The sequence below is a fragment of the Melanostigma gelatinosum genome (assembly GCF_949748355.1).
Source record: "Melanostigma gelatinosum genome assembly, chromosome: 3".
Taxonomy (NCBI): domain Eukaryota; kingdom Metazoa; phylum Chordata; class Actinopteri; order Perciformes; family Zoarcidae; genus Melanostigma; species Melanostigma gelatinosum.
Window position 1 is genome coordinate 10,964,259 of NC_136636.1, and position 25,064 is coordinate 10,989,322.

A 25,064-nucleotide genomic window follows, 5' to 3' on the forward strand; every position below is an offset into this window, starting at 1 on the left:
CGATGTCAAAATGACCCGGATGTCGTACTGAGTCGGTTTAAAAACTCTAGTATGCATCGGACCGGTCTAACTTATCGTATCCAAGCGGCTAAAAATAGCAAGGTTTTTACAATTTTATTACGGTATTTCATTACTAAGTTCAGTTTTGAGAATATTTGAGGCGATATTTGAGCTCGGGTACAGCCGGCCAGTCATGCTCAGTCGGCTACAGAGAAGAGGGTCACTTTTTGAGACATGACTCTTTTAAAAAACATGTTTTTAACTGACTAAAACTTATACACTCTGAAATTGAAACTGTTTTGTTGCTGTATCTGAAAAAGCCATTTGAGCAACTTTTGTCGAGTCGTAGGCAGTTTTGAATACAGCCATAGCCTTCGTTACAAATACTTCTGACTGTATTTTGCATAATTGCTTGTGATCTGAAATAAGTGCTTTCAAGCACATTCGAGGAGGAAATATTTTGAACTTGCTTCAGTGGGAGGAAAAAATGAACAGATGTAATTACGTACTGATTACTTTAAAAAGTCCCGGATGGAACCTTGGCCTGTGAGAGTACTTTGCTGCTCAGTCTGGTATTAATCTGGAGTTAAACCAACTCAACATATGCTCCTTTGGTAAACATAGAGGAGAAGAGCGCCAAAGCGGCGTCCCTGTAGGACTCAACAGTGAAATGTTAACAGCAGAGAAAATACTGCACCATTAAAACTTCTGGATGAGCAAGCTCATCTGATGAAGGGCAGCAGCAAGTGTTGAATCAAGGAGTTCATAATTAGTTTGAGCATTTGTGTATCAACTGTAGACCTGCAGGAAAGTGTGGTTATTTTTACTAGTATTGATCTGCAGCTGCAATTCAACAGCCAGCTCTTTGAATCCCCACTGCTGCTGCCTGAGGGAGCGTCGGGCCATTAGCCAGTCAATCAGCCACCCAGGCTGCTGTAGCCTTCCATAAATACCTAATGAGCGCTTGTCATTCCATGGGTCCTTCTGTCTGTTTGCTTGTTAATCTCCGAGCAATCATTCATAAAAGGCTTGGGATGTTTGTCACATCACCACTGGGCCACAGAGCAGGATTACACTCTGGGAGGGAACATGTGGCCCTTTTGAACTGGGCTTTATTAAACCCCCCACTACTCTACAGGGTAGAAGTAAGGTACCCACTTGCTTCTGCAGCAAGCAGAGACAAAGACAAAGTCTCAGCGGTCACATTTAATCCAGAAATGGAATGTAATATTAATAAGTATGTTTTATGTAGTGTATAATCATCTCAGAATAATAATGATTGTGTTTTCGTTACCTCAGAATGAGCCCTTATATACGGAACGGATCTTCTTCCCAGAGCTGGCCGCCATGTTTCTACTGTAGCCCAGAATGGAAACCTAACACTGGCTCTCGATAAGACCATTGTCATTTTCATGTTTTTGCGTCAACCACTGTAATGGTCCAACACGCTGGGCACAGGGGAGACGTTTCAGTTGGTAGCAAACTGCAACTTCACCACTAGATGCCACCAAATCCTACACACTGCACCTTCAGGATTGAATTGCCACTTTCACCATTTCTACATGATCGTCTGTTTTGAATTCCAAAAGATTTACTCTATTAGCTTAAATAATATTCCAGTAATACATACACTGTGATGTATCTTTCTCTGTGTTTATCAATGAGAAAATCCTTGCTTCTTTGATTGTGAGATTGTGAAAATCTGACGTTTTTCAGCATTGTTGTGTAGTGTTTTGGAAATACCTTTGCATGAAATCATGTCACTGAAAATGATAAAGATTCTTTATAGAAACACCAAAATGGGCCCAGAAATGAAAAATAATTGTGCTGTGGGAGAATTTTTCCATATATTGAAGTACAATACAATGTTCAATCTGGTATTGCGGTTTTATCAAGGTAAACCTGCAGTACCACCAATTGCTGATAATTTTTATTACTTCCTCTAACAGCCACAATAACAACCAATGGATGGTGGTAAATTTGAAGGAGATTTTAAAAGTGTGCGTCAGAGGCGGGCTCAAAATAACAACAGATTCCCTGATTAACTGGTATTTCCTGATCACCCCCTGTATTTAACAACAGCTCTTCATCCAACACATATTAATTTGTTCATTTTGTTGTGTTGTGTTAAGACAACTGAGGAATGTGATTAATCGAGAAAACAAATGTCTTCAATTTCAAAGTTGTGTGGGGAAAAATCACTCCCCACAGAAAAATCCCTTCATCGTTAGCTTCACTTGCTTGAAAGGGCATTTGTCTGGTTTTGCATAATTGCTTCAAGAAAGGCGATATTTTTGGAAAGCATGACTCAAGTTAGCATAATCACAGTAATTAGTTCTTAGGAAACTGCAGGAAGCCTGAAAGGGACACTTGAATCCCCTCTGGTGTTATTAATGTGACCAGCAGTACAAAGCACTGACAACCTCCTGGTCGTTGCAGGCTGACAGACGCAGATACTCGCTGACTTATTTTGCCATATTTTAGTGCTTACATACTTATTAACTAATGCCAGTTAGATAACAAACATACTTATTGTAACCCAAACCATGATATTCTCCTAAACCCGGTAGTTTTGTTGCCTGTGGAAAATATGGAGGGGGAAAACCATGAACAAATTTCAAACAACAGCCCCGTTGGCTTTAAGATCAAAGAGATGGAAATACACACCTGTTTTTATTAATTCAATTTGGTATCTGGAATCGTAGTTTGTGTGCCTCAGATAGTTTCTCAATGCTTCTTGTGCAGGCCTTCTGCATATTCTTTTTTGTCCTCTGAGCCCTGCTCCTGCCAACCCACTCCTTGGAACATCTGCAACAATGTGTTCACCCACACTAAATAGTGAGCCCTTAAAATACATGAATCATCCTGGCAGAGAAAGGGTTGTGGATGTGGATGTGTGTGCCTCTTTATCTCTGTTTATGTGTGGTTCAGAGACATATGAGAAAATAATTTGTGCACATTGGTGCGTACCTCTGAAAGACTGATTTTGTGTGTGTGTGTGTGTGTGTGTGTGTGTGTGTGTGTGCGTGCACGCGCACATGTGTGTTCCTGATCCTGAGCTGGAGGGCTGTGTGGGCAGAAGCGTCCTGTGTCGGTATAAATTGATTTCCAGAATCCAGATGCAAGGTGCTCTTCTGCACAGATTTTATGAAAGACAAAAATGCTTATATCTGTGTGTGTGTGTGTGTGTGTGTGTGAGTGTGTGAGATGTGCTTGTGTAAGAGGGTAAGAGAGAGACAGAGAGATACCAGATGTATGATGTCTCTGTTTTCATTTTGCCCAAAAAATGACAACTGTAGATTTCCGAGTTGGTCAAAAGTGATTTCCTTCCTGATGCCGAGAGAACAGGACACAGAAGGAGGGAATGGGATATTTAAATCACTATGGTGTTATTGATGTGACCAGCAGTACAAAGCATTGACCACCACCTGGTCCACCGCAATTGGATGGCAACAGCATTTAAAGATGATATAGATTGTTTATTAAGGCTTTGCTCAACAAGCTGGCTCCTTAAATTATTCAGAAACAAGCATGACACCGCTTTTTCTTATAAACGGGCGGCAGCAACTATAAACTACTCCAGTTTCCCAAGTTGCTCAAAAGGTATTTGTTTCCTGATGCAACCAGCAATCTGTGAGAAACAGCTGGTTATTTGGTTTATGATGACTACTGGTGTTTTCGTGCATTTTGTCCATGTGTGTAAGTCCTTTGTTTATGTATGAAAAGAGAGAGAGAGAGAGAGAGAGGGAGAGAGAGAGAGAGAGAGAGAGAGGGAGAGAGAGAGAGATGTCGAGTGTCAGACCAAGTGTGATGAACAGTAAGGCGGTGGAGAGACTCATCCACAAATGACAAACCCATCACTTCTTTTGGCAGGCAGTTGTACTAGTTTAGCATATTTATTACAATGTGGTTTACAGGTTTCAGCTGCATACAACAGGCCAATGATGGATGGTGGCCATTACATCTCGATGTAATTCCCTCCTTGTAATTAATATAGATTTGAAATCAGCTAGCATGAACACATTTTAATTGGTAACTGCATTTCTTAAAATGTCTTGCACATGCCTCCTTCCACCAGAGAGAATTACTAAAATCCACACAATGGGACGGAAAAATAGTTTCACATTTGAGCAAAATATAACTGTAAATCCAAATTAATTTGGATTTTTTGGTGAAATGCACAGTTATTTTTCCGGATACTTGTCTGCTGGTTTTCCACGACTGGATTATTGAGTAAGTTCTTTCTGGGAGCTGTTCATTGCTGTGGTGCTGAAATATGTGGCGCTTTGAAGCAAAGCAGTCCACGAGAGACATCTTGTCATTGGCTGAGAGCAGTTCAAGTGATTCCTCCCTCTCAGACACATCCATATGAATACTTTTTGCGATGAGGAGATACAACGATCAACTAATCCACGTGATCGCGTCCACCAGTTTAACAAACACCGTTTAGCACCATGTGCTTTAACAGCAGGGTCTCACAGGGGTCTGTAGTGACACGTTGATCTGTATTCAAAAGTTGTTATGGATTTAGCGCTACATTTTCCCACAAAACCAAAAAAAGTCATACACGTTAAAAAAACAAAAGTGCGTAATTGAATTGCCATGAAAGTCGCTCACTCACACATTCTCAGTGAGCAGCACAGAGGCTGTTGCAGGGCGACCGCAGCAGCGACGGGGCATGGGAAGGGTTGCCAGCACTTGAGTGTAATTCCGTGTGGGAGGAGGAAGGATGGGTGTGTTGGAGTGTATCTTGCCTTTTCTCTTCACACGTTCTGCTGTGCGCACAGCCTGAAGACAAGGCGCGAGAGAAGTCCACCTCTCCATGTGATGCGCAGCGTGTCGGTGAAGGCGCACCAGTAGTCTCATATACTTTCCCCGCATTATTCTTTTTTGGTAATTATTTCTTGACGTTGCATGGACGACTAACCAAGTGCGCCTCTGCGTTTTTTTTTTGCGGGTGTCCACTCACTCAGTGCTCCCCCTCCCTCCTCTCCAGCTTCAACATTTGTGAAGTGGCTTCCTCTCCCGCTCGGACCGGAGGCCGACTGGTCTCTGATCTGGTCTCTGGAGTCACCGGAGACTCGACGCGCTCCGTCAGGGCCAGGCTGTGCGGCTCCCAGATCAGACCCGAGCCACCTCGAGCTCTGGCGATGGAGATGATGGAGGGAGACGTTATGGACAAACTGGAAGACATGTCGTCGGTGTACGACTTCGACCCGATCACCGGCAACATCCCCGCCACCAAAGTAGAAATCACCGTCTCCTGCAGGTGAGTTGAAGCGTCCGCAGAGAGCGGGGAGCGCAACCAACGGTCGAGAAAGTTCGTTGTGAGTACTGCGTGGTGGAAAAGTTGTGACAACGCCCCACCCTGTATTTGTGATTTAGTTAAGATTGATCAGTGAGAAGGTGATTTGTAATAAATGGAGACAACTTATCACATGCGCAAACGCATAATGAGCTGCAGGTTTTGGGTGTGGACAGAGGCTACCAGTCTGCATGGTTTCATTTACTTAACAGGAGTTTTATCCAATTGTTCTAACAAGACTCTTTACGAGAAGCATTTTTTATTTTTTATTTTGATCAATCGATTGATTTGTGTCCATTCATGGGATTAAGTTTAAAAACACCTCTCACGACCCGAGCCATCACAAAAGAGGTGTGAAGATGTGCAGAACTTCACAAGTCATGCATGCTGACATTTCACAAGGAATGTGCCATGTAAGCTATGGAACACCAGTTAAGTTTGACATACATTTGTACATGTTGGGTGATACATGCAGAATGCCCTTTCGATAGCAAAGTCACAACATTTGAACTCTGGTTGAGACTCGTTTATCTTCCTTCTTTGTGGATATACTGCATTTGCACAGTGGTGCTCATATACACATCGTTTGCTCTAACAAAAGAAGCCTTCCTCATAGTGAAGCCCATGCTGTACCCATTGTAACCACTGGTTGGTTTTCAGCACCGGCAGAGCACTGAAAGCCTCTTTCCTTCTGTGCATGCTTTACAAAGTAGAACATGTTCAAAATGAAAAGGTTTACCTCACATTTACACAGTGCATGTGTCCCTGAACTCAAATATAGTCAAATTCTTTATGATTATATTGTCATTATTTTCCTGTTCAGAAAGTACTTTCAGGAGAATAAATCCTCCTGCGCCAAATGTCTCTCCCCACAGCGCTTGTTCAGTGTTCACTCAGCTTCCCATTAGGAAAGGGTTTTTAGTCAAGGCTTCCAACGCCTTTTGCCTTTCAGACATACTCCAGTGCTGGCATGTGTTCGCACTCCACACACTTACAGACACACACACACACACGCACGCACGCACGCACGCACGCACACACACACACACACACACACACACACACACACACACACACACACACACACACACACACACACACACACACACACACACACACACACACACACACACACACACAGAGAGAGACAGAGACACACAACATCTAGTCTTTGATGCTGGGATTTAGGTTGGTGAGCCATCGAAGCAGAAGAAGTGTGAGCTATAACAAGCTGTGTGTGCATTATTGATGGGCTTTTTGACGTTCAGAGAAGCTCGCTGCCACATCTCTCAGCTCAGAGAAAAAATAAAAAAATGAATAAACACACCCTGGCAAGAAATTGGTGCGTTTGAATTTACTGAATGAACAACCTACGTTTGCTCGTATGTGTTTAGGAGATGGTGGGCGATGGTAGATAATCTGTTTAGTTTCAGGCAGAAAGGATGGCTAGCTTAATGTTGCATATGTGCAATCACGCAACATTCAGGTAAATGATGAGTTCTATTCTGATAACCCACTGCATTTATGCAAATAATTTCTTCGACAATGTCTACGTGCGTGTGTGTGTGTGTGTGTGTGTGTGTGTGTGTATGTTTGTGTGGGTGATTATGTGCTGATGTGGGTGGGGAAAAAGAGGGAGACAGGCAGAGTAGCGGTGCAGATGCCTCCTCCTACAGAGTTTGGGAAGAGGAAACCATTAATCGTGAGGGGAAGGTTGCTGCTTTTCCCTCCTGTGTCCCTTTGTGTGTGTAAGTGTGTGTGTGCGCGAGAGAGAGAGAGAGAGAGCGAGAGACTTGGTAAGTGAGAATAAAAAGCCGGCAAGAGCCAGAAAAGCTGAGAAAGCTCTTAGACAAGCACACGTTTGATAAGATTCAAACTTTTTATGAAATATGAATGATTTTGCTGTAATTTTAATGGAATATAAGATACTCTGAACAAGCTTGCCGATTGGTAGGTGGGTTTGCTGTGATTGTGATTGACGTAGGATCGTAATGGATTGTGGCTTAACGAGCTTTAAAGACAACTGAAGCACGCTTAAGGTTGTTCTCATAACCTAACTTCCAATTTTCCGACAAGCACTGTTGTGGTGCTGTAACAAATACTCAATAGGCTATACTGGATCAGGCTCTCATGGAACAGAATAAATGAACAGCTAAATCGTAAAGTCACATTCAAACACTTCAAACAGAAGTTCGGTGTCTCACAAATCCTGCAAATCCTTCCTACAGATGTTGTGTGAATCAGAGTCCTATTCAAGAGAAAAGGCTGTTGGGTCTTCTCCTTTGCTATTTCCCTTTGTCATCATGTACATGTACTCTGCAGAACCTCCAAGCCATGATGATAGCTGTTCCCTCTGGGGTTAATACCCCTTATTACGGGCTACACTCCCTGCTTTTGACAACGGATTATTATCAGGACCAATGACTAATGGAAAGGGGTGGGTGGGTGCTGGATCTGTGAAAGAAGGGGGGAAATGCCAAGAATTGGTTTGTCTTTCATTTAGGGTGGTTAGAAGACTGACGGATTTGGTAACAGGAAGTTCCAAACAGTGTTATATTCATATGACGTAGTGGCCGAACCGCAACCTTCCTTTATGAACAGTCCTTGGGATACGTCTGTCACCCTGTTCACGTCTCTCACGCTACAATTTCCAGCACATTTGTTTTGTGGGAAAGTTTGGCATTCAGGAGCTTCTGTTGTGTCAGAAATAGAAAACCGGTAAAACAGTTTGATACAAAAAAAAGAAATTAGGAGTAGGAGTTTTAAATAGGGTGTTTAAACTCTCAAGGGGCTTGTCAGTCAACAGTCTGCTTCCTGGGGAGAAATGAATGGAAAAGGAGGGGTACAAGTGGCATGTGGACAGGAAGAGGAGGCGTAAATCCTACAGCCACAAAGCCAAGCCACAGTCTTCTTGTTCCGCTCTTTGTTCTATCAGTCCATTGCCTTTCACAAGCAAGCCTGTTCTTCCATTTCAAACATCATAAAGAAGGACTGATGTGTATAATGTGGCCCACAGCGATTAAACGGTCTCTCCAGTCAGCCGAAGAGTGACTGGCTTGTGTATGGAAGAGGTCAGTCAATGGAGGAGAACCAGCAGCTGAGAGTGATATTGATAAGCAATGAGCTCACCTGGCATGGCAGTGTGCTGAAGCCTGCACAACCGATGCAAGAAATCCACTTAACATAGCTTCTAAACTAAAGCCAATCAAATGAAATAACCCAGAAGGTACTTTAACAGCACTGCTGTTCTGAAGGTATATTCAGAATCTTCAAACATTCATTTTACTAATTGGATGAAAAAAATGGACATATATCGTTGCTCTAGGCATAAAACTAAGATCCAAACCAAGCCCACACACACACACACACACACACACACACACACACACACACACACACACACACACACACACACACATGCCTTTGAGACCTGACCCAACTGAACACACTCGGTACTGAATAATTACAGACCAGGATTTGAGACCCGAATCCAAAACAAGGCGATGTCGGCTGGTTGTAAAATAATTTGACTGAATTCATCTCGGCCCTTACATGTATGTGTGCAAGAGGCTGATGGGAAAGAACAGGTCAGGAAGGCTGAGGCGTGATTGTCAAAGTTCACATCGACTGAAGCAGAGAGAACCAATCCCACCATGAATGGATTGTCCTTTTCTTGAGAGTGATACCTAATCTAAGCTCTTCAGTAGGGCGAAGGTAGATCATGTTCAATTTAATGCTAAGTGGTGGCTTGAGGTCATGCTATAATGTTTATATTCCTGTAGTTAGTGCATGGCTCCTTAACAGCGCTGATTTCTCATCCTGTTTCCTGAGTGCAGGGCATTGCATTGCATGCGTTGCTATGATTAAATTCCTCTGATGAATGTCAGGATAGTCTGCATTTGCATACGGCTTTGAGCTTATGAGGACTCTGGTTTCAGCATCTGATAGATTCTTCTACGGATCTGGGACAGATATGAAAGCATCTCACACAGTGTGGCAAAGCCCTCGGGAGATCAGACGTCACAGCGTATCATCACTCTGATTTCCCATGCTTTCACATCACATCTCTCTAGCTTTGAGCACTTTTGGTGTGAATACGTACGACGCCGCAAGCATCATCGATGCTAATTAACCACAGGAAGAATGCGGTGTGTAAAACTTGAGCACAGTTTTGCAATCTGCAACAGAATTACCTTGCAGATGACCCACCACCGCCAAAAGTAAGATAAATCTCTGTCTGTCCCTTTGTCACACACTCACATGCTGTCATGCTGTCAGGCTGTCTGTGGCACAATCGATTAACTGATTTAAGCTGGTCTGAGGAAATTAGGTGTGGAGAGAGAGATAGAGGCAGCGAGAGAGGCAAAATAGTGGATGGTGAGGAGCAGATGAACGAAGACGGACTGAGATGAGAAACATGGAGGTAGGAATCATTGCACAGTTACTTGAGGACAGGGAACAATGAATTTATTAAGAAATGCAAATGAGACGCCGGCATGTTTCAGGAGAAACCTACAGACAAAGTGATACTAACGTTACATCTCTGTTGTTGGCAGGTGATTTTGTTTTATTATCACCAACAGCACAGATGCTGCAGGTGAGTCTCAGTCATTTATGTGATGCAACACTTCTGTGAAATGTGAGCATTAGAAGTAAATGAGAAGAATGACGATATTTTAAGACAAACCCAAGTGAAATAGACTATATTTTTACAAGTTCCACTCTAAAGGTCACCTGATAATAATTTGTAAATAGAAGACAAAGCAATAAAGCGGTAAGCATTGTTCCTGTGTTACAGAGTGCTAGTGTTTTACGACACTATCACGCAGAAACATGTACGATCGGACAATTTTGCTTACACAATAAAAATGGTGATTTATTTGGATCGCCAAATAAATTAGCAGAATTTCTTCCATAGTATTTGACTTAACATTCATTTGTGCAGCACACCTTTGAGCCACAAAAAGGACCGTGTATGGTCGTATTGTTCTGATAGTTGTTGCCCACTTCTAACATTGAATCTAATAAGAAAATACGACTAAAATTCCATTTGTTTAACTGATGAGATAAAAAAAGGAAAGAATGAGATAGCTTGTTAATTCTACCTAAATACAGATATTTGGTCTCATTTATAAAGTATTTAACAAGAGTATTTGCATATACACTTGTATAAAATGAAGTTGTGATTCATCAAAAGTATATCTCTCAGACTGGTTTACCTGTTCAAGATAATATATATTGGCCTATTGTGAATTGGGTTGCAATAGTTTGTCATTTTATAAACTGGGTCGCCCGAAAAAAAAAGGTTCCGGAAACACTGCTTTAGAACAAACAGGCTGTGAAATCTATTCTCAAGTCTTTAGATCTTATACTTTAGTTTTCGGAAAAGATAAGCCTCAAAAGTCTTTAGATGCAGAGTAACGCTCTGACATGTTGAGAACTCAGAAGCTGCTGCCGTACCTAATTATGGTTGCTGAGCTATGATTTGATCATCGCTGTACAGCGGAGGGTTTGACAGTCAATTGAATGATATTGGCTTCCGAAAACTGTGAAATGAATGCGAAAGATATCTGCATTTTACATTATTAAATTCTAAAGCATAATTCCTAAAGCATTCATATTTCATTCAGCAATTATGAGTTGCAGCTGTTGAAATCATCAGATTATAGTGTATGCATTTCGCTTTTAGTGGAACAGTATTCACTTATAGGATTTTTTTTCTTTTCTTGTTGAGGCCACAAAGATCTTGTTCCTTTTCACATCTCAAGCTTCACTCTGTATAAGCTGCAGTGTTATTACTGTAAGCTGGAGCTGCATCGTGGCACTCTCAACCTGCAACATCAGTCTGCTTCTCCCTGACTCCAACCCTCTTCTGCACAGACCTGGCCACTTGGGAGACATTACACACAATCTGGAGATGGCTCACAACCTTTCTATTCCACCTCTTGTGCTTTGCCGGTAGCTCTGTCGTGCAGCCAGCTGTGTGAGGCGTGAAAACAGCAACACGGTTCACTGGGGAGACAAATTAAAAGACTTTATGAAGATTGGAAGCAGTGCATACTTAACATTCATCAGAGTTGTTGTTTCTGCTTACCCCCCCCCCCCCCCCCCCCCTGCTTTCAAGACTGCATTGATGTACAGACAGCATATTATATGTTGGCTTGTTTTTGGAACTGTTTGCATGAAGACATTTGGATGCTTTTACAGCGTAAAGTACTCTCTTCTCTTGACCTGGCAGGACCAATTAATTATTTTTCTACCCTCTTGCTTACTCAGTAACACCTGAGTGAGTGCATTGCAGAAATCAAACATCGTTTCTGACCCATATTTACTGTCTTTCACAGTTCAGTGCTGTTTTCTTTCAGCGCCTTCTGGACACTGATGGAGAAACTGTGTCTAATGCATTCACTAAATCAATAAAGTGGACTGTGGGCATGCTGAAAAGATGATATATTTATATTAATTAAAAAAACTAAATGTTACCTGTAAATTGTTATTATCTTCTCATTACCATGATATTATAAAGATTCTGGTTTGGATCCGTCACTCCTCACACGACACCCAATAATTCCCCCTGGCCCTGACAGCAGCACTGTTCTGTTGTCAGCATCTTAACACAGCCATGGCTATAATCAGCTCTGTGAGCTGAGAATGAACTGTCTCATTTCTGTACCCATCAAATTCTTCAATGCTGCACACTTGTAACAAGCTTGTATCTTTTAGGCTCTTACGCCTGAGTGACAGATTCTCCCGGAATACAAAGGAGGCCTGGCGAGGCTGTGGTCGTCAGCAGCTAGACATAAGAGATGTTAAGTCCAAAAGGAAGAGGAGGGGTAACGCTCTGTGCCTGTGTTAATGATGCTTCACTGTCATGCTGGCTTTACTCGCTGAGTGGCTGAAACGGGGCTTTGATCTGTGCCCTCTAACTGACAGGCTTGCTGGCTGATTGGCAAGAGCAGAGCAGTCATGGGGAGTCAAAGTCAAAGTTATCGGGGAAGGACTGCGGAAATGGAGGACCACCTAAACATACACACACACACACACACACACACACACACACACACACACACACACACACACACACACACACACACACACACACACTCTCTAGTTCTATCTGTGTCCCAAATAGCTAAAAAAAAAGGCTGTGACCAACAACCATGTTAGACGGTTCAAATGAATTTCAGAGTGAGAGTCTATTGACCTCAATTTGGTACAAAATGTAACTTTTTCTGTGAAGCAGAACCCTCTGATTTCCAAACAACTGCGAGTCAAGTACAGTTTCTTCTGAGGAACATACAAACAACTAATAACGTTAAAGATGCTTTTTCACAAAGTTATATTCATTTACTAAAAGAACACGCAGGCTCCCTGAAATTATTCTCCACTCCAGAATAGTTGTTAGCAAAGGATTTTTGTTGCAATTGATTCTCTAAAAAAAAAGGAAGCTTTTCATGATGGTGCATCATTTATTAGATATTCGGCTGCCATGTTTCATTCTTTTTACATCTTAAAAGGCCAACCGTAAAAAAGTTTCTGTTTGTGAAAGTCAGCCAGACATTTTCCATTTCATTTTTTAATCATTTAAGTGTGGCATTGAAATTGTATCACCGCTCTTTTGAAGTCCCACGCTGTCAGCGATGTTACAGCGAGCTTTATCGTGATGCTGAAAGCTCCATTGATTGGGGCTCCATTGTCATGATAGGAGTGGACTGATGTTTCCATGATGGCAAAAGGTTTTGGTATAAATTATATAGTAACAAGTTAAATCATGATCAAAGGACAATCATTTTTCAAATCTTGATGAGCAGCAATGTGTTGGAATAATATAAAACGCAATCTGTTTCTATTTCACATGATAAACACATTCAAAGAAGCACATTTGCATATAAACTGCTCTGACAAACTTTGTTTCTCAAATCATGTCAGGGATGGATTAGTGTTTATACATGTGTATCTGCATGTGGGGAACCATGGGTCACCCGAGTCATCTCTCTAATTGGAGAGGCCCTTATTAACATCTGACCGGGGTCTCCGACTTGCTCCCTGATTAGTATTTTATCAACGCTACTCTGGGCTGGGGGATTGCTATCTCATGAGTCTCATTGCGGAATTGGATCATTTAGCTTTTCAGTTGGAGCTACTGACAAACCCAACTAATCTAAAACTGCAGGAATGTATCATAGAGCTCATAGCAAATACATGCAGATTGTGGAGGAAATGGATGCAGTATTTGGATGCACCTACCAATTTCTAAAACTCTGAAAAAAAACCCCTGAAAAAATAATATTTTGCTGCGTGAATTGGACACATTGTGCAGCGGATGAAGCATCTGTCCTCGGCATATGCGATGGAGTAATGGGAGCTTAAAGCTCCTAGTCAGAGGTATAGAGGAAAGTGAGTCACAGCTGTGGACAGCTACCATCACCAGGCAATTAGAAAGATAGGGCTTTTTTTAATCCTCACCGGGACCACATGCGCTACAAGTGGTGCATCCTAATGAGATAAAATGAGCTCATTTGTTTTGAATGACATGCTGGTGTATTCAGGTGAATGGACGCTTCCAGTCGTTGGTGACGCAACAGCAAGACTGCTTATCGGTGTCAGGACTTCCAAAACATTCCAGTAACCTATATCTGCACATGTTGCAGTGTATAATGAATGATACGCTTGTTCTGACATATTCCAAGAATAACACCATGCTTATTTGAACAAAATGTTCCTGACACGGTGATGGTAATGTGAGTCTGCGTTGCTTAAAATTAGAACCGATACCTGGTACTCTTCAGCTAATGAGCTCAGCTTGCTCCAGGTATGTGGCCTCAGGTTTGGATCTGCCAGTATTTCTCCCGATCCGCATCTGATGGCGCCATTGAGCAGAAACATTGCAGTCCACCAACAAAGTCTCTGAGCTATTTAGGAAGAAGTACAATGTGTCAAATGTGAACATTGTATAAGATGTTTTGTAGGATTTGCGGTGGAAGAGAAACTGAGCATTATTTAGAAACAGGAAACACAATGTTCATTTGAGGCGTCGTTGCAGCGGCTATGGCTTTATTTGTCAAAACAGAGAATGTTTGCAGTTCATTTGAGATGACAGCTAATATATCAATCCTACACATACTGTACCTGTGAATGAACAGTCTAATGTTGTTGTCGTTTATTAAGCCACTTTTACTAACTGTGGGCCAGTCAGCATCTGGTAGTGAGTGGCACATGATTGCGTTCACTCCGAGGAGTAGATGTGAGATTGTTTGCCTATTCTCAGCCTCTGGTGCTATTTCAGCTCTGGCGCTGGTCCCTCCCAGTGCAGGACACTATGATTGGGCATGATCGTCCTGTGTATACAGCGAGGCTGGAGATGTGTGGAAAGTGTGTGGCTGAGATAACTGGATTTGATTATGGAGCTACCATTGCCCTGAGGGAAAATAGATAACGGATGTGTGTGTGTGTGTGTGTGTGTCAGGACATTACGTGTTCTCCTGGCTGCATTCATAAGGATGTAATTGCATTCAGGATGGTTTAGGACAGTTATTGTTGAGGATTTTAATTCAAACAAATGACTGTAAATAAAGCTGTGTACACTTTTCTGTCAGCTCTCAAGACAACTTAGTCCTATTATCAAGATATTACTGCAGTACGAGCACTTTCTAATCCTGATAGTATTGGCTGAAGCCCTTTTAAATGTGTTTTTTTGGAACATGTATTGATGCAGTTTTTAATGCAGTTTTTAGTCATGTTTAGCCATAACAGTGTGGCTCGAGGGATGGCAATGGCAGTCTGTTGGTCTGACATTGTGCTGTTATATCATTAGCTGAATTCCTTTTGTGAATGGGACCTTGAGACGGAGCAGATAGCGGATTCAAATGATGCAAAATTCATGGTTTTTGTGAGAGCTAGTAGTTAACAGGATCAAGACTTAGTGGCAGGCAGAGGAGGGAACTCCAACAATGCGATCCTCTCTCTACAGTAACCCACATCACTAAAACATCACACATTTTACACTTACCTCCTTTGAAGCAGTTCCACAACGTTTTCTCTTCGGGTCTTATCTTCACAGCATGGGCTCTCTTTAATTTGCATTTTGCTTTTCATCTCAAAAATGTTGGTGTATTCACTTCCAGCATACAATTGAAAGCAGAGAGCTGGAAATGTCTTGGCAAAGCGTTCAGTCTGAGAGGGGGCACACACCGTTTCCTGTTATACCTACAACATACAAATGCTGAATTGTGTGACAGCATCAGCCACTTTTGCATGACAACTTTGAAAACAAAAAAAGTCGTACTATTCTGCATATGCAGTCCGGGATGCTTCTCGTTACCTGACCTCTGTTGAGTCGTGCTGTGGCACAATCGATGCTGTTGGGAATTTTGTGATGGTCCCGAGCTTCCCTGCCATGCTGCAAAGCTTGCTGTGTCTGTCTGGCAAGCTGAGCAGGAATCTCCCCAGAGGAAGTCCTGGCCTGAATAATTCAACAGCTGGTGGGAAAAACGATCCTGCTTGGTTCTGCCATCGATCCCACAATAACGCAATGCCAGCACTAGTTTGGACTCAGATGATCGAGGCAATGAAGAAAGATTTAGTTATGAATCGCTGCTGCTTGTTTTGTTATTGAAAAGACGGATTAGAAAATATCATTTTAGAGGAGCTTCTCCCACATTTGTTTTTGCAATATTTGGATGTTTATGTTACTATTAAAGCACATAAAGCACATTAATGAAGGGTCAATGAAAGCTTCAATAACACTGGTGCATAAGGCTCCTCTCTGGCTTTTATAAACAGATTACCCTCCTTCTTCCACCCACACACTTCTCTCTGTTGCTTCCTTTACATTACCCTCTGTCATCCATCACTACCATCCACCTGTCTCTTTCATTTTGTCTCACCGGCAAGGTTTGTTCATTGAAGAGTGTGAGGATAGCCTTCTGCTTCCCATCCTTGCTAGCTAGAGGCTCTTGAGAAAAGCAGCCAGGCCCTTTTCTGCTTTTCTTCAGTGACAAATTGTCATTGCTGGATGAAAAGCTCATATTTTAAAAACATCAGGCTTTTAAGAGATAAAAAAAAGCTTTACTCCTTTAACCTCACCGTCATGCAATTGTTTTAACCTAAATTAATTTGAAAGAAGTTTTGTAAGCCTGTGATTTGTTGAACATACAAAAATACAACCAATATTGGGGCTTCAAAGTGTATGGATATCTCCTACAGTGACATGTAGGCATATAATAAACCATAAGCACAGTGGTGTATATACCAGTTGTTAAGCAGCTCTTCAGCTGCTAAATGCTCCACTATGTTCACAAGATCTCTGTCTGGTGTTAAAAAAAACTTTTATTTGCTTACAAACTAGCATCACATTTTGCAAAACCTGTTTAGCTCCCTCAGTTGTGCATTTAATTATCTATTCAGTTCTACAGATATCCAGTACTGTTTTCATATTTTCTACAGAAACACTGACACACTGTCCCGTCGAGTCTTGAGTTGTGCTGTATTGTGTGCATGCAAGAGGTCAAGCACAAAACCTGTGCTGTATACAATACAGATCCAGTCTACACCCACACGTTGTCCTCCTTGCACCAGGAAAACGAACCCTTGATGGGAACCTTTCACCCTTTATGCACACATGCATATCATCCGAGTCTTTTCTTGGATGTACGTTTACAGGGAATACTGTGTTGGAAACAATATTGAAATGCCTGCAATACGGTGACCTGTTGGCTTTAGGCACACTGGCTTTCATAAGACTTGTGTTCAAAATCTAAACAATGGCAGTTTTCATAACAGATGCAATAAAGAGTAAAGAAACGCATCTGGGCTGGTTTTACAAGTGAGCAATGTTAGTAAGGGGTCCTCTGTCAAAGTCAATATGAAGTGGAACACACCCCCGGTCATATTGTGCATCTATTTAACAAATGCAGCAAAATGATGAAAAAGCAATTCTTTGTAAATTTCGTCCAAAATCGAATCATCTTTTCCTTCTGTAAAACAAAATATAGCTAACGTAAGCTAGTACCAACCAATAACATCAAGACGAGAGATCTATCCATGAATCAATCTGCAACTTTTAGCGACAATGGTGCTTTGTATCATGCTACACTCTAAGCCCGCCCAGCTGCACACCTCTCAAATATTACTTTTGGGGAATATGTCATACTACAGAAGCTACAGATCCTTTAACTTCTGTTTCACTGAGACTTTAAGATCCCAGAGTTTTACTTCCTGTCGTAGCCTGTGGCAGCCTATTTGCGCTGACTTCATTTCAATTTAAGAATCTCATCAGCTCAATTTTCATGTCTTGAAACACTTCTTCAAAGAGAACCCCTCAACGCTAAATATTGAGCACCTCATTAGCAGCGCAGGTTATAGAGGAAAGGGCTGCATATCTAATTATTGTGGTTTGTGTCAGATCTCTGTAAATAAAGTCAGCTATATCTGTGTGTCTATCTAACAGGGGCTTGTTTCCTCCCTGTGCCAGAAGAACTCCGTTATACACGGTCTATTTCTGATCTTATCTCTGAGGACTTCATCTTTCTCCCTCACTTTCTAACTCTCTCTCTCACACACACACACACACACACACACACCCTGCCCCCGTGCATCTCAAATCTTTTCATAACCTCATTTACATACGGAAGTTGTGTTTCAGGAAGTTAGTTTGAAACCCCTATTGCCATTACCTTTGAAATGGATTATGTAACGCACAAATGCAAATGCTGGTGACACATTTTATATATTTCCTTTCACAGCGGTAGTTGATGCCCCGGTGAAAAGTGTATTCTTGTTCTTAAAGGCATATTTAAGGCACATGTACTTGAAAAAGCATTTTTTCCATCATCGCGGGGAAATATTGGAGCAATCTCTTCCAATTTAGTAGAAGAGTATTTCACAGTTATTGCATATAGTATAGTATAAGTATATAAGTATATAGTGTAAGTCAAAAACCCTGAAGACATTCACTCTCTAGGACCATTTTCGAAGTCTGACGTGGCTGTACAGTATATTGTTGTAGATGTGCACCAAAGATGTCGAATTTTGGGTGAAGTTTACTTCAAAATTTAGGGCAGGACCGTTGTTGACTTGGGGCTTATGGAGAGAAAGGCATATGCTGTGGGGGTGCTCTTGACACTAATAAAAGAATAAAAGAAAGGCTTTGATGAGCTGCTTTTGTTTCAGCAGACCTCGATTTGAATATGCTCAGGTTGAGCTCCAGCAGGCTGGGTATTAGTGTTTGAAGCTGCAGATAATGCAGCCTTTTGCTGTGCTTCTGTCCCACTTCCTGGTTGAGTTTTTTTCATACACTCCTCTATGTTTATGCATGTGCTGCGCTCTACATTATGGATGTGAAGCTCAAGGCACTTCAGGATTTGCTTCACTTCAAATTCAGAGCCAAGTCTTAAGAAAGGTGTTTTTTTTGCTGCTTCGAAGCACAGGGGAGACACTTTGTGGTATAGGGCTGGAGGCGATATCACTCCTGAGATACTGTAAGCTCTGTCACTTCACCCAGCAGCCGGAAAACAAGACAAGGACACTCTACTGGTCTTAAAGTGCTGCAGCGTTTATTTATGGACAAACTGCAAAATCGACTGTACATTCCCCTGATATCTTCACTGTCCACTCGCACGGCCTTCACCGACCTTCTGTCTCTCTTTAATGCTGCACCACACACTCCCTACGCCCACACATACTGGCTCTCTCTAAATGAGTTATGATGCTCTTAGAACACAGGTGATCATGTAATCAAGAATTTGGTTTTAATTGTCTGATTATTGATTTTCCTGCAGTGGGACACACATCTTTCAAGAGGAAATCGCAAAATATATCCAATAATTGATGTATTTTTCCTCCACCTGTACCTGGATGGTTGTCATAAGGATCAAATTGGTTTGTCCTCAATCAACTGTCTCCCATCATCTTGAATGCCAATTTATTGGCTAATTAAAGTGATGCTTCAATTTTTATAGCGTACATTCTCATATAAAAGCATGCACTCGAATAATCGTCAAGTTTAAAATAATAGCCTGGGGAGTAACCAACAAATAGATTAAAAAAACACTTTGAAGGGGGTGAAATTACCTGTAGCCTATACTACAACAGCTCATGGTTAATTCTGTATAATATTCATTCCCACAGCACTAATTGCATCAGTACAGCAAGAGTACGTGAGGTGCTTCATTTTGCCTTTTTCCTAGAACAACATTAAGCTTTCATGAATGAAACTCAATGCTCCCTCCAGAATTTTCACAGCAAAAATGAAAATTCAATATATTGCACACAGGATTGCACAGGTCACAGCATCCTCATTCAGACACACTGTGTATGGAACATGGCCCGCTCTTACGCCAAGGTTACTCTCTCTTTCCGTAGCAACATGAATTCATGTGATTCGTTTCACCTTTTTCTGTCAAATGCACATATTAGGAATATTTGCAGTTTACAAATTGCTGCTCCTCCACCAAATCTTGCAGTTCATCCTTCCCTCATATATCTAGACAGACAGGAGAGCTGAGGGCTAGAGCACAGGTGTTAGAAAGTAGAAGCTTTTAATAATATAATGGCACCAAATACTTTTAATTATTTAATTGGAGCAGAAAATGACCCCCATCTTAATAAAACTGTATTCTGTTGGCCTTTTCACTTTTTTGATGTCCTTTAAATTATGTGTAATTATGGAGTTTTTTTTTCTTTCGATTGCGTTGCTTGCTTATGGACCCCAAACGCCTCTCTTTTTGATGCTTGTTTTTAGCTTTTATGCTTTTAATTTTAGCGAAAGGCTTTTCTTTGATGATGGCAAACATCATGACGGCCATTATTCATTTGATCTTTGCGACATCCAGTATAATAATGTGTCAATTCAAATACATTGTGCATAGTGCACAGAGCAACATGGTTTACAGAGTGGCAGACTATAGTTGGTTTATTAGATTAGAGATATAATGTATTGTATGATATGGCGTTTGCTGGCCATCTTCACACTTCAGACGCTCCGACTATAAAAGATGGCTTCTGCTAAAAAGCTTACATGAGACCACGAAGACATCAGTCCAAATAAAGTTACTGTTGTCCTGAGAAGTTTTCATAGGACAGTAAGAGTCACTGAACATCAACTAGAATACATCAACAGTGACTAAGTCGCAACGGGATTTTGTTTCCAGAAAATCCTTTATCACATCAACGTAACACTGCATTAATCATGAGTGAAACATTTGCTTCAATAATGCATTACGGGCAGAGATGAAACTGTTTTTCTTTTACACACCATCTGCTGTTTATTTTTAGATTTGAGCCCTGCATGTAATTGGGATGGGATAGAGTGACTTCAAATATATATATGCGTTGACTGAGTGTTGAAAAATAACGAGCAGTGGCACAGGGATGAAAGCATTTTGATGCAGTACGTTTAACACAAGAGACATAGACAGAGAGCATCAGAGGGACACAGCCGGCAGATGAACAGGAGGTGGAAATAACAAAGATGTAGAGGAGGCAGTGGTGGATGACATGAGCAGATTCATTTTGGGCCAGTTTGCAGGAAAACAATGAACAAAAGTAGGGAAGAAAGGGAGAAAGGGAGGGAATACTGCAATAATTGGTTGGATGTTTGCGTTCTTGGTTGATTGTTTCTGGGCATGCAGACATACAAAACACACACACACACACACGTACACAAACACACACACACCCAGACAGGACCACACCGTGGTAGCGACCTGTCAATCATAAGGTAGCCACTTCCTAAAGGATACCCTCGTTTATTTTCCTCTAAATGGGACCATCATTTACTAAATGAACATCATGCTGTGAAGACTTGAAAGTGGCGATTGAGGCCATAAACACAATGTTAAAAAAGGTTTTCCAGTTGGCTCCCACACAGTAAAAAATGTCTTTGACATTTACTTATTTTTTCTTGCGTGATTATTCTATAAACACACAAAAAGACAATGGCACTAGCTGTCAACCTTCACACGCACTGGCTTTGGTTATTTTCTAATTTGTGAGGACAGGCTACAGGAAACAATGCACTCAGAGCAGCTCTTCAAATAAAAATAGAATAAATGAAAGGTCAGGTTGACTCCCATGCTATCTTTATTAGGAGGAATGTATGATGTTTATGTGAAGTAAGAAAAAAAAGCCCACAGCCTCCACAGCCTCCACAGTTCTCTCTTTTTCAAGGAAAAATCATGGACAGTACACTTACTTTTGGAGAAAGTTTCTACTTTAAATTTAGAAATAAATAGAGATTGTCGCATCACGTTGTGTGCTGATGTGGCCTTTAAGGGCTACTAGGGTGTGTTGGTGGATGGAAAGGGAGCAATAAGTGAATGTGTATTTGGATAAGGGCTGAATAAATTAAAGCAAACAAAGCATCCATTTCTTAGAGACAAAACATTTCTGAGATATTTTGTATGCAAGCATGTTAAACTGAAAATGGCAAGATGTTTTTTCCTCTACTGGAGTTGTAGCCATGCAATATTTCTGATAAGGATAAAAGTCCTTTTAATCTCTGTGAAGTGTATGCTCCATTTTGCATATTTGATCATCCTGCTTTGGTATCATCAAATCTTTTCAATTTAGATCAAATTGTAATAAAAGGCACTTTTGCCAGGAACTGTGTACTCTGAGGCTCGAAATTGAAATGCCCTTCAATCTCAGAACATCAGACAGTATCGTCTTTGTAACTTTGAACATGAGATGAGAAACATGTGATTACAAGATTTCATGTTTTTCGCTTGTCTTCTCAACCCGCTCTTGAGTGAGGGAGGAAAATCAAGAGATGCCAGCGGGCTTTGGCATCTCGAGTCAGGGCTCTCGTGTCACTGCAGCGAATAAGCGAGCAAAATGAAACAAGGAGGATTAATAGAGTTGGGTTCACGGTAGCCTCTGGCAGGCATAATGAAAAAGGTCACGCAAGCATGATGGAGGTGTAACACAGACACTCGAACATGAGCGGTGGTTGAAAAATTGCATTGGATGAGCAATTTCCAGTGAATGAATTGGCTGCTGTGTTGGACAGTTCTTGTAATATATGCAAGTTGTTTCCTGTGAACTGGCTGTGGCATGAAAATACTTTATTTGGATTGTCAGTTCGCTTTAGTTTCATTCTTTAACATCCAGGTTACTTTTCAGTTTGTCTGGACTTGACTCCAATGAACACCTTCATTTGCCAAGCGAGGCATACACTTGGACTTACACATTATTTGAAAGTCGATTAAAATCCATGCCGAATTGGAAAGTCAATCTCAATCTAGCATCTATTCTAGTTATAGGCGACATTGTGTACAACTGGATATAGTTCTCAAAAGATACACATTGATGTCATTGCAGGTCTGAGCAGAGAAGGATGTTATAGGTCATCGTAGGTTGCAGAGGTTCCCAGAGAAGCCAATGTGCACACCTCACAAATCTTAACAACAATAATAATAAAAGCCTCATGCAACTTTATAACCACAAACTAGAGACCTATGGCCTTCAGAGGATGGATGGCTTTTCAAGGTATGTTGACAATAAGGGGGTTCCCGAGCAGTCTCCAGAAAGGAACCATTGCCATTCAATCGCGGAAAATGCAATTCTTGAGGAAATCTCAAATAAATCTACAGGTCCCCAGCTTTCAGGTGATTCATACCACTACTCTGCGGCATATACTGTTGACATGCTATCTACCCCTAAAGATGCCCTGTCCCCTGTGATCTCTTATCTTAGACATGCAGCACAACAACTTGATCTATGCTGTTATCTCCAGCCACACAGTAAAACTTCCTTTAAGTAGCACATATAGACATATTGATTTAAACTAGAACCAAATGAGTGTATTGATTTGAACTTGGTTTGAAAGTGCACCAACACTGTCGGATAATCATCCAGCACGTTCTCCTTCCCAGGACGCCAAATACCAACGCTTTGTCAAAGCCCTCAACATCTGACACCAACGCACAACGCACCTTTAGGTCAGGGGTATTCAACTAAAGTCAACTAAAGAACATCACAATAATGTCTCACTTGTTCTATGATTTAGTCCCATATATATTTAATTGGCCAACAGTTGTATTAATGTCTGTGTGAAACAACTGTCAAATCAAATAAAGAAAGCTCAATTGAATAATATCTCAACAATACTTATTGTCAGATTTGAAATTGAGCTGCATGAATTATAAATAATACAAACTCTAATAATAAATACATGTTCTTCTCTTGCTTCAAGTAAAATAAGGGCTGGATTAAAGAATACATTACAGAACAGAAAGCTTTTGTGCATCTTAAAATAAAGTACTTCATTTCAGAAAAATGCCCTGCAGCCTTAAATTCAGTTCATTCAGGTGTGAAGTAATGTCAACCAAAAAAAACCATGATATTATACTTTTCTCATTTTCTAATAAGGGAAATTTGTGTGCAGGGACCTTATCTGTGGCTGGAACCACTTGTTTCCGCGGTCTGCCTGTTAGTGAGCCCTGCTTTAGATCTTTTAGCCCTTTTCCTCTGACCATGTGTGGAACGTGACCTCCAAGCGGACAATGTAAACAGAACTACGCGTCTGTGGTGTCAGCTGTCTGTGTCCGTTTGGGAGTAAAACCGAGGCTTTGGGCGGGACAACGTACACCACCACCTACGTGTTGTCCTAGAGACACATGCAGAAACAACTTACTTCAACCGACTGTTGTGTAATTCACAGCACATGTACTCCCAACTTCCACCTCAGCAAGGTCTGATCCGCTTTCATGATTGAACACACGCCTCCAAAAAGACACTTCTCTTAACTTGAACGACTGATCAAAAGGTGACGGCAGAACAGCAATATTAAATATTCATGTTGAGGGTGTGAAGGACCATTGTTTGTCTTCCTCTTGTGTTTCATTTCAAGTCATACTGCCACCTACTACTGTATTTTTTTCCTTGAGCTATTTGCCAGTTGTTATGTAGCCTTTGATGCCACACATGTTGGGGATACATCTTTCAGAAGGAGAGGGGCTCGATATATTCATTGAACAGTGTAAAGCTCCTTTTCTTTCATCTCAATGGGGATTGATAAAGAAACGTGTGAAATGTTTTCTTTTCTTTTTTTAAACAAAGATAATAGTTATAGTTATAATTTACATTCTGTTGCTGTGTTTAAACATACCAACAATATATGTGAGCACAAAAGTCAAAACACAGACGTGCAATTTCACCTAAAAACGGCTTTGAATAGACACCTTCAGACCTTCTGTGACAGCAACGTGTCAGCATTTACAAGAGGTTCTTTGTTGCCGTGTAACAAATGTTTCTGTTCTTTTTCTTTGTTTTCCAGAGATCTGCTGGATAAAGACACATTCTCAAAGTCAGATCCATGTGAGTACGTTGTACAGACTGTGTTTGGATGTTTGTCTGTGCAGGTATTCTCTAACAGCCAACCTCTCTTCTCTTTTTTGTGGATATGTAGCCCTATGATTTGGAAAAGCTTTGTTTTGCTCAGAGTGCCACGGTTGTTTGTTCACACTGTACTGGAGCTAAACCCCTCACATTGATTTCCTATTTGGAATCTGCCTGCAATTCTCTGATTATCTCTCTTCTTTTCTCTTATTTTTCTCTCTCTTTCACAACATTGTGTCTCTTCCTGTCTCTATCTGGTTCTTTGTTTCCACAGTATGTGTGCTTTATACGCAAGGTGTTGAAACCAAACAGTGGAGAGAGGTGAGTGTACACACACATTAAAAGAAAGGAAATTACTTATGTCCAATTAAGTTCTTGCTGTGCTCACTGTGGGTTTGTCATAATTGAGTAGGTTTGTGTG

At 41.2% G+C, this 25,064-nt stretch overlaps 1 protein-coding gene across 2 annotated transcripts in view; it reads left to right on the plus strand.

Moving 5' to 3' along the window:
• Positions 1 to 5,150: 5,150 nt before the first annotated feature.
• The window catches only part of cpne5b (copine Vb), a gene marked incomplete at both ends in the record, with an annotated part of 89,812 nt that continues 69,898 nt past the window's right edge, over positions 5,151 to 25,064 (plus strand). For both annotated transcript variants that reach the window (XM_079265413.1, XM_079265412.1), the window contains 3 exons: positions 5,151 to 5,269; positions 24,582 to 24,622; positions 24,918 to 24,964. In XM_079265413.1, the coding sequence (XP_079121539.1) occupies positions 5,151 to 5,269; positions 24,582 to 24,622; positions 24,918 to 24,964 (207 nt within the window). The remainder of the gene's footprint in view (positions 5,270 to 24,581; positions 24,623 to 24,917; positions 24,965 to 25,064) is intronic.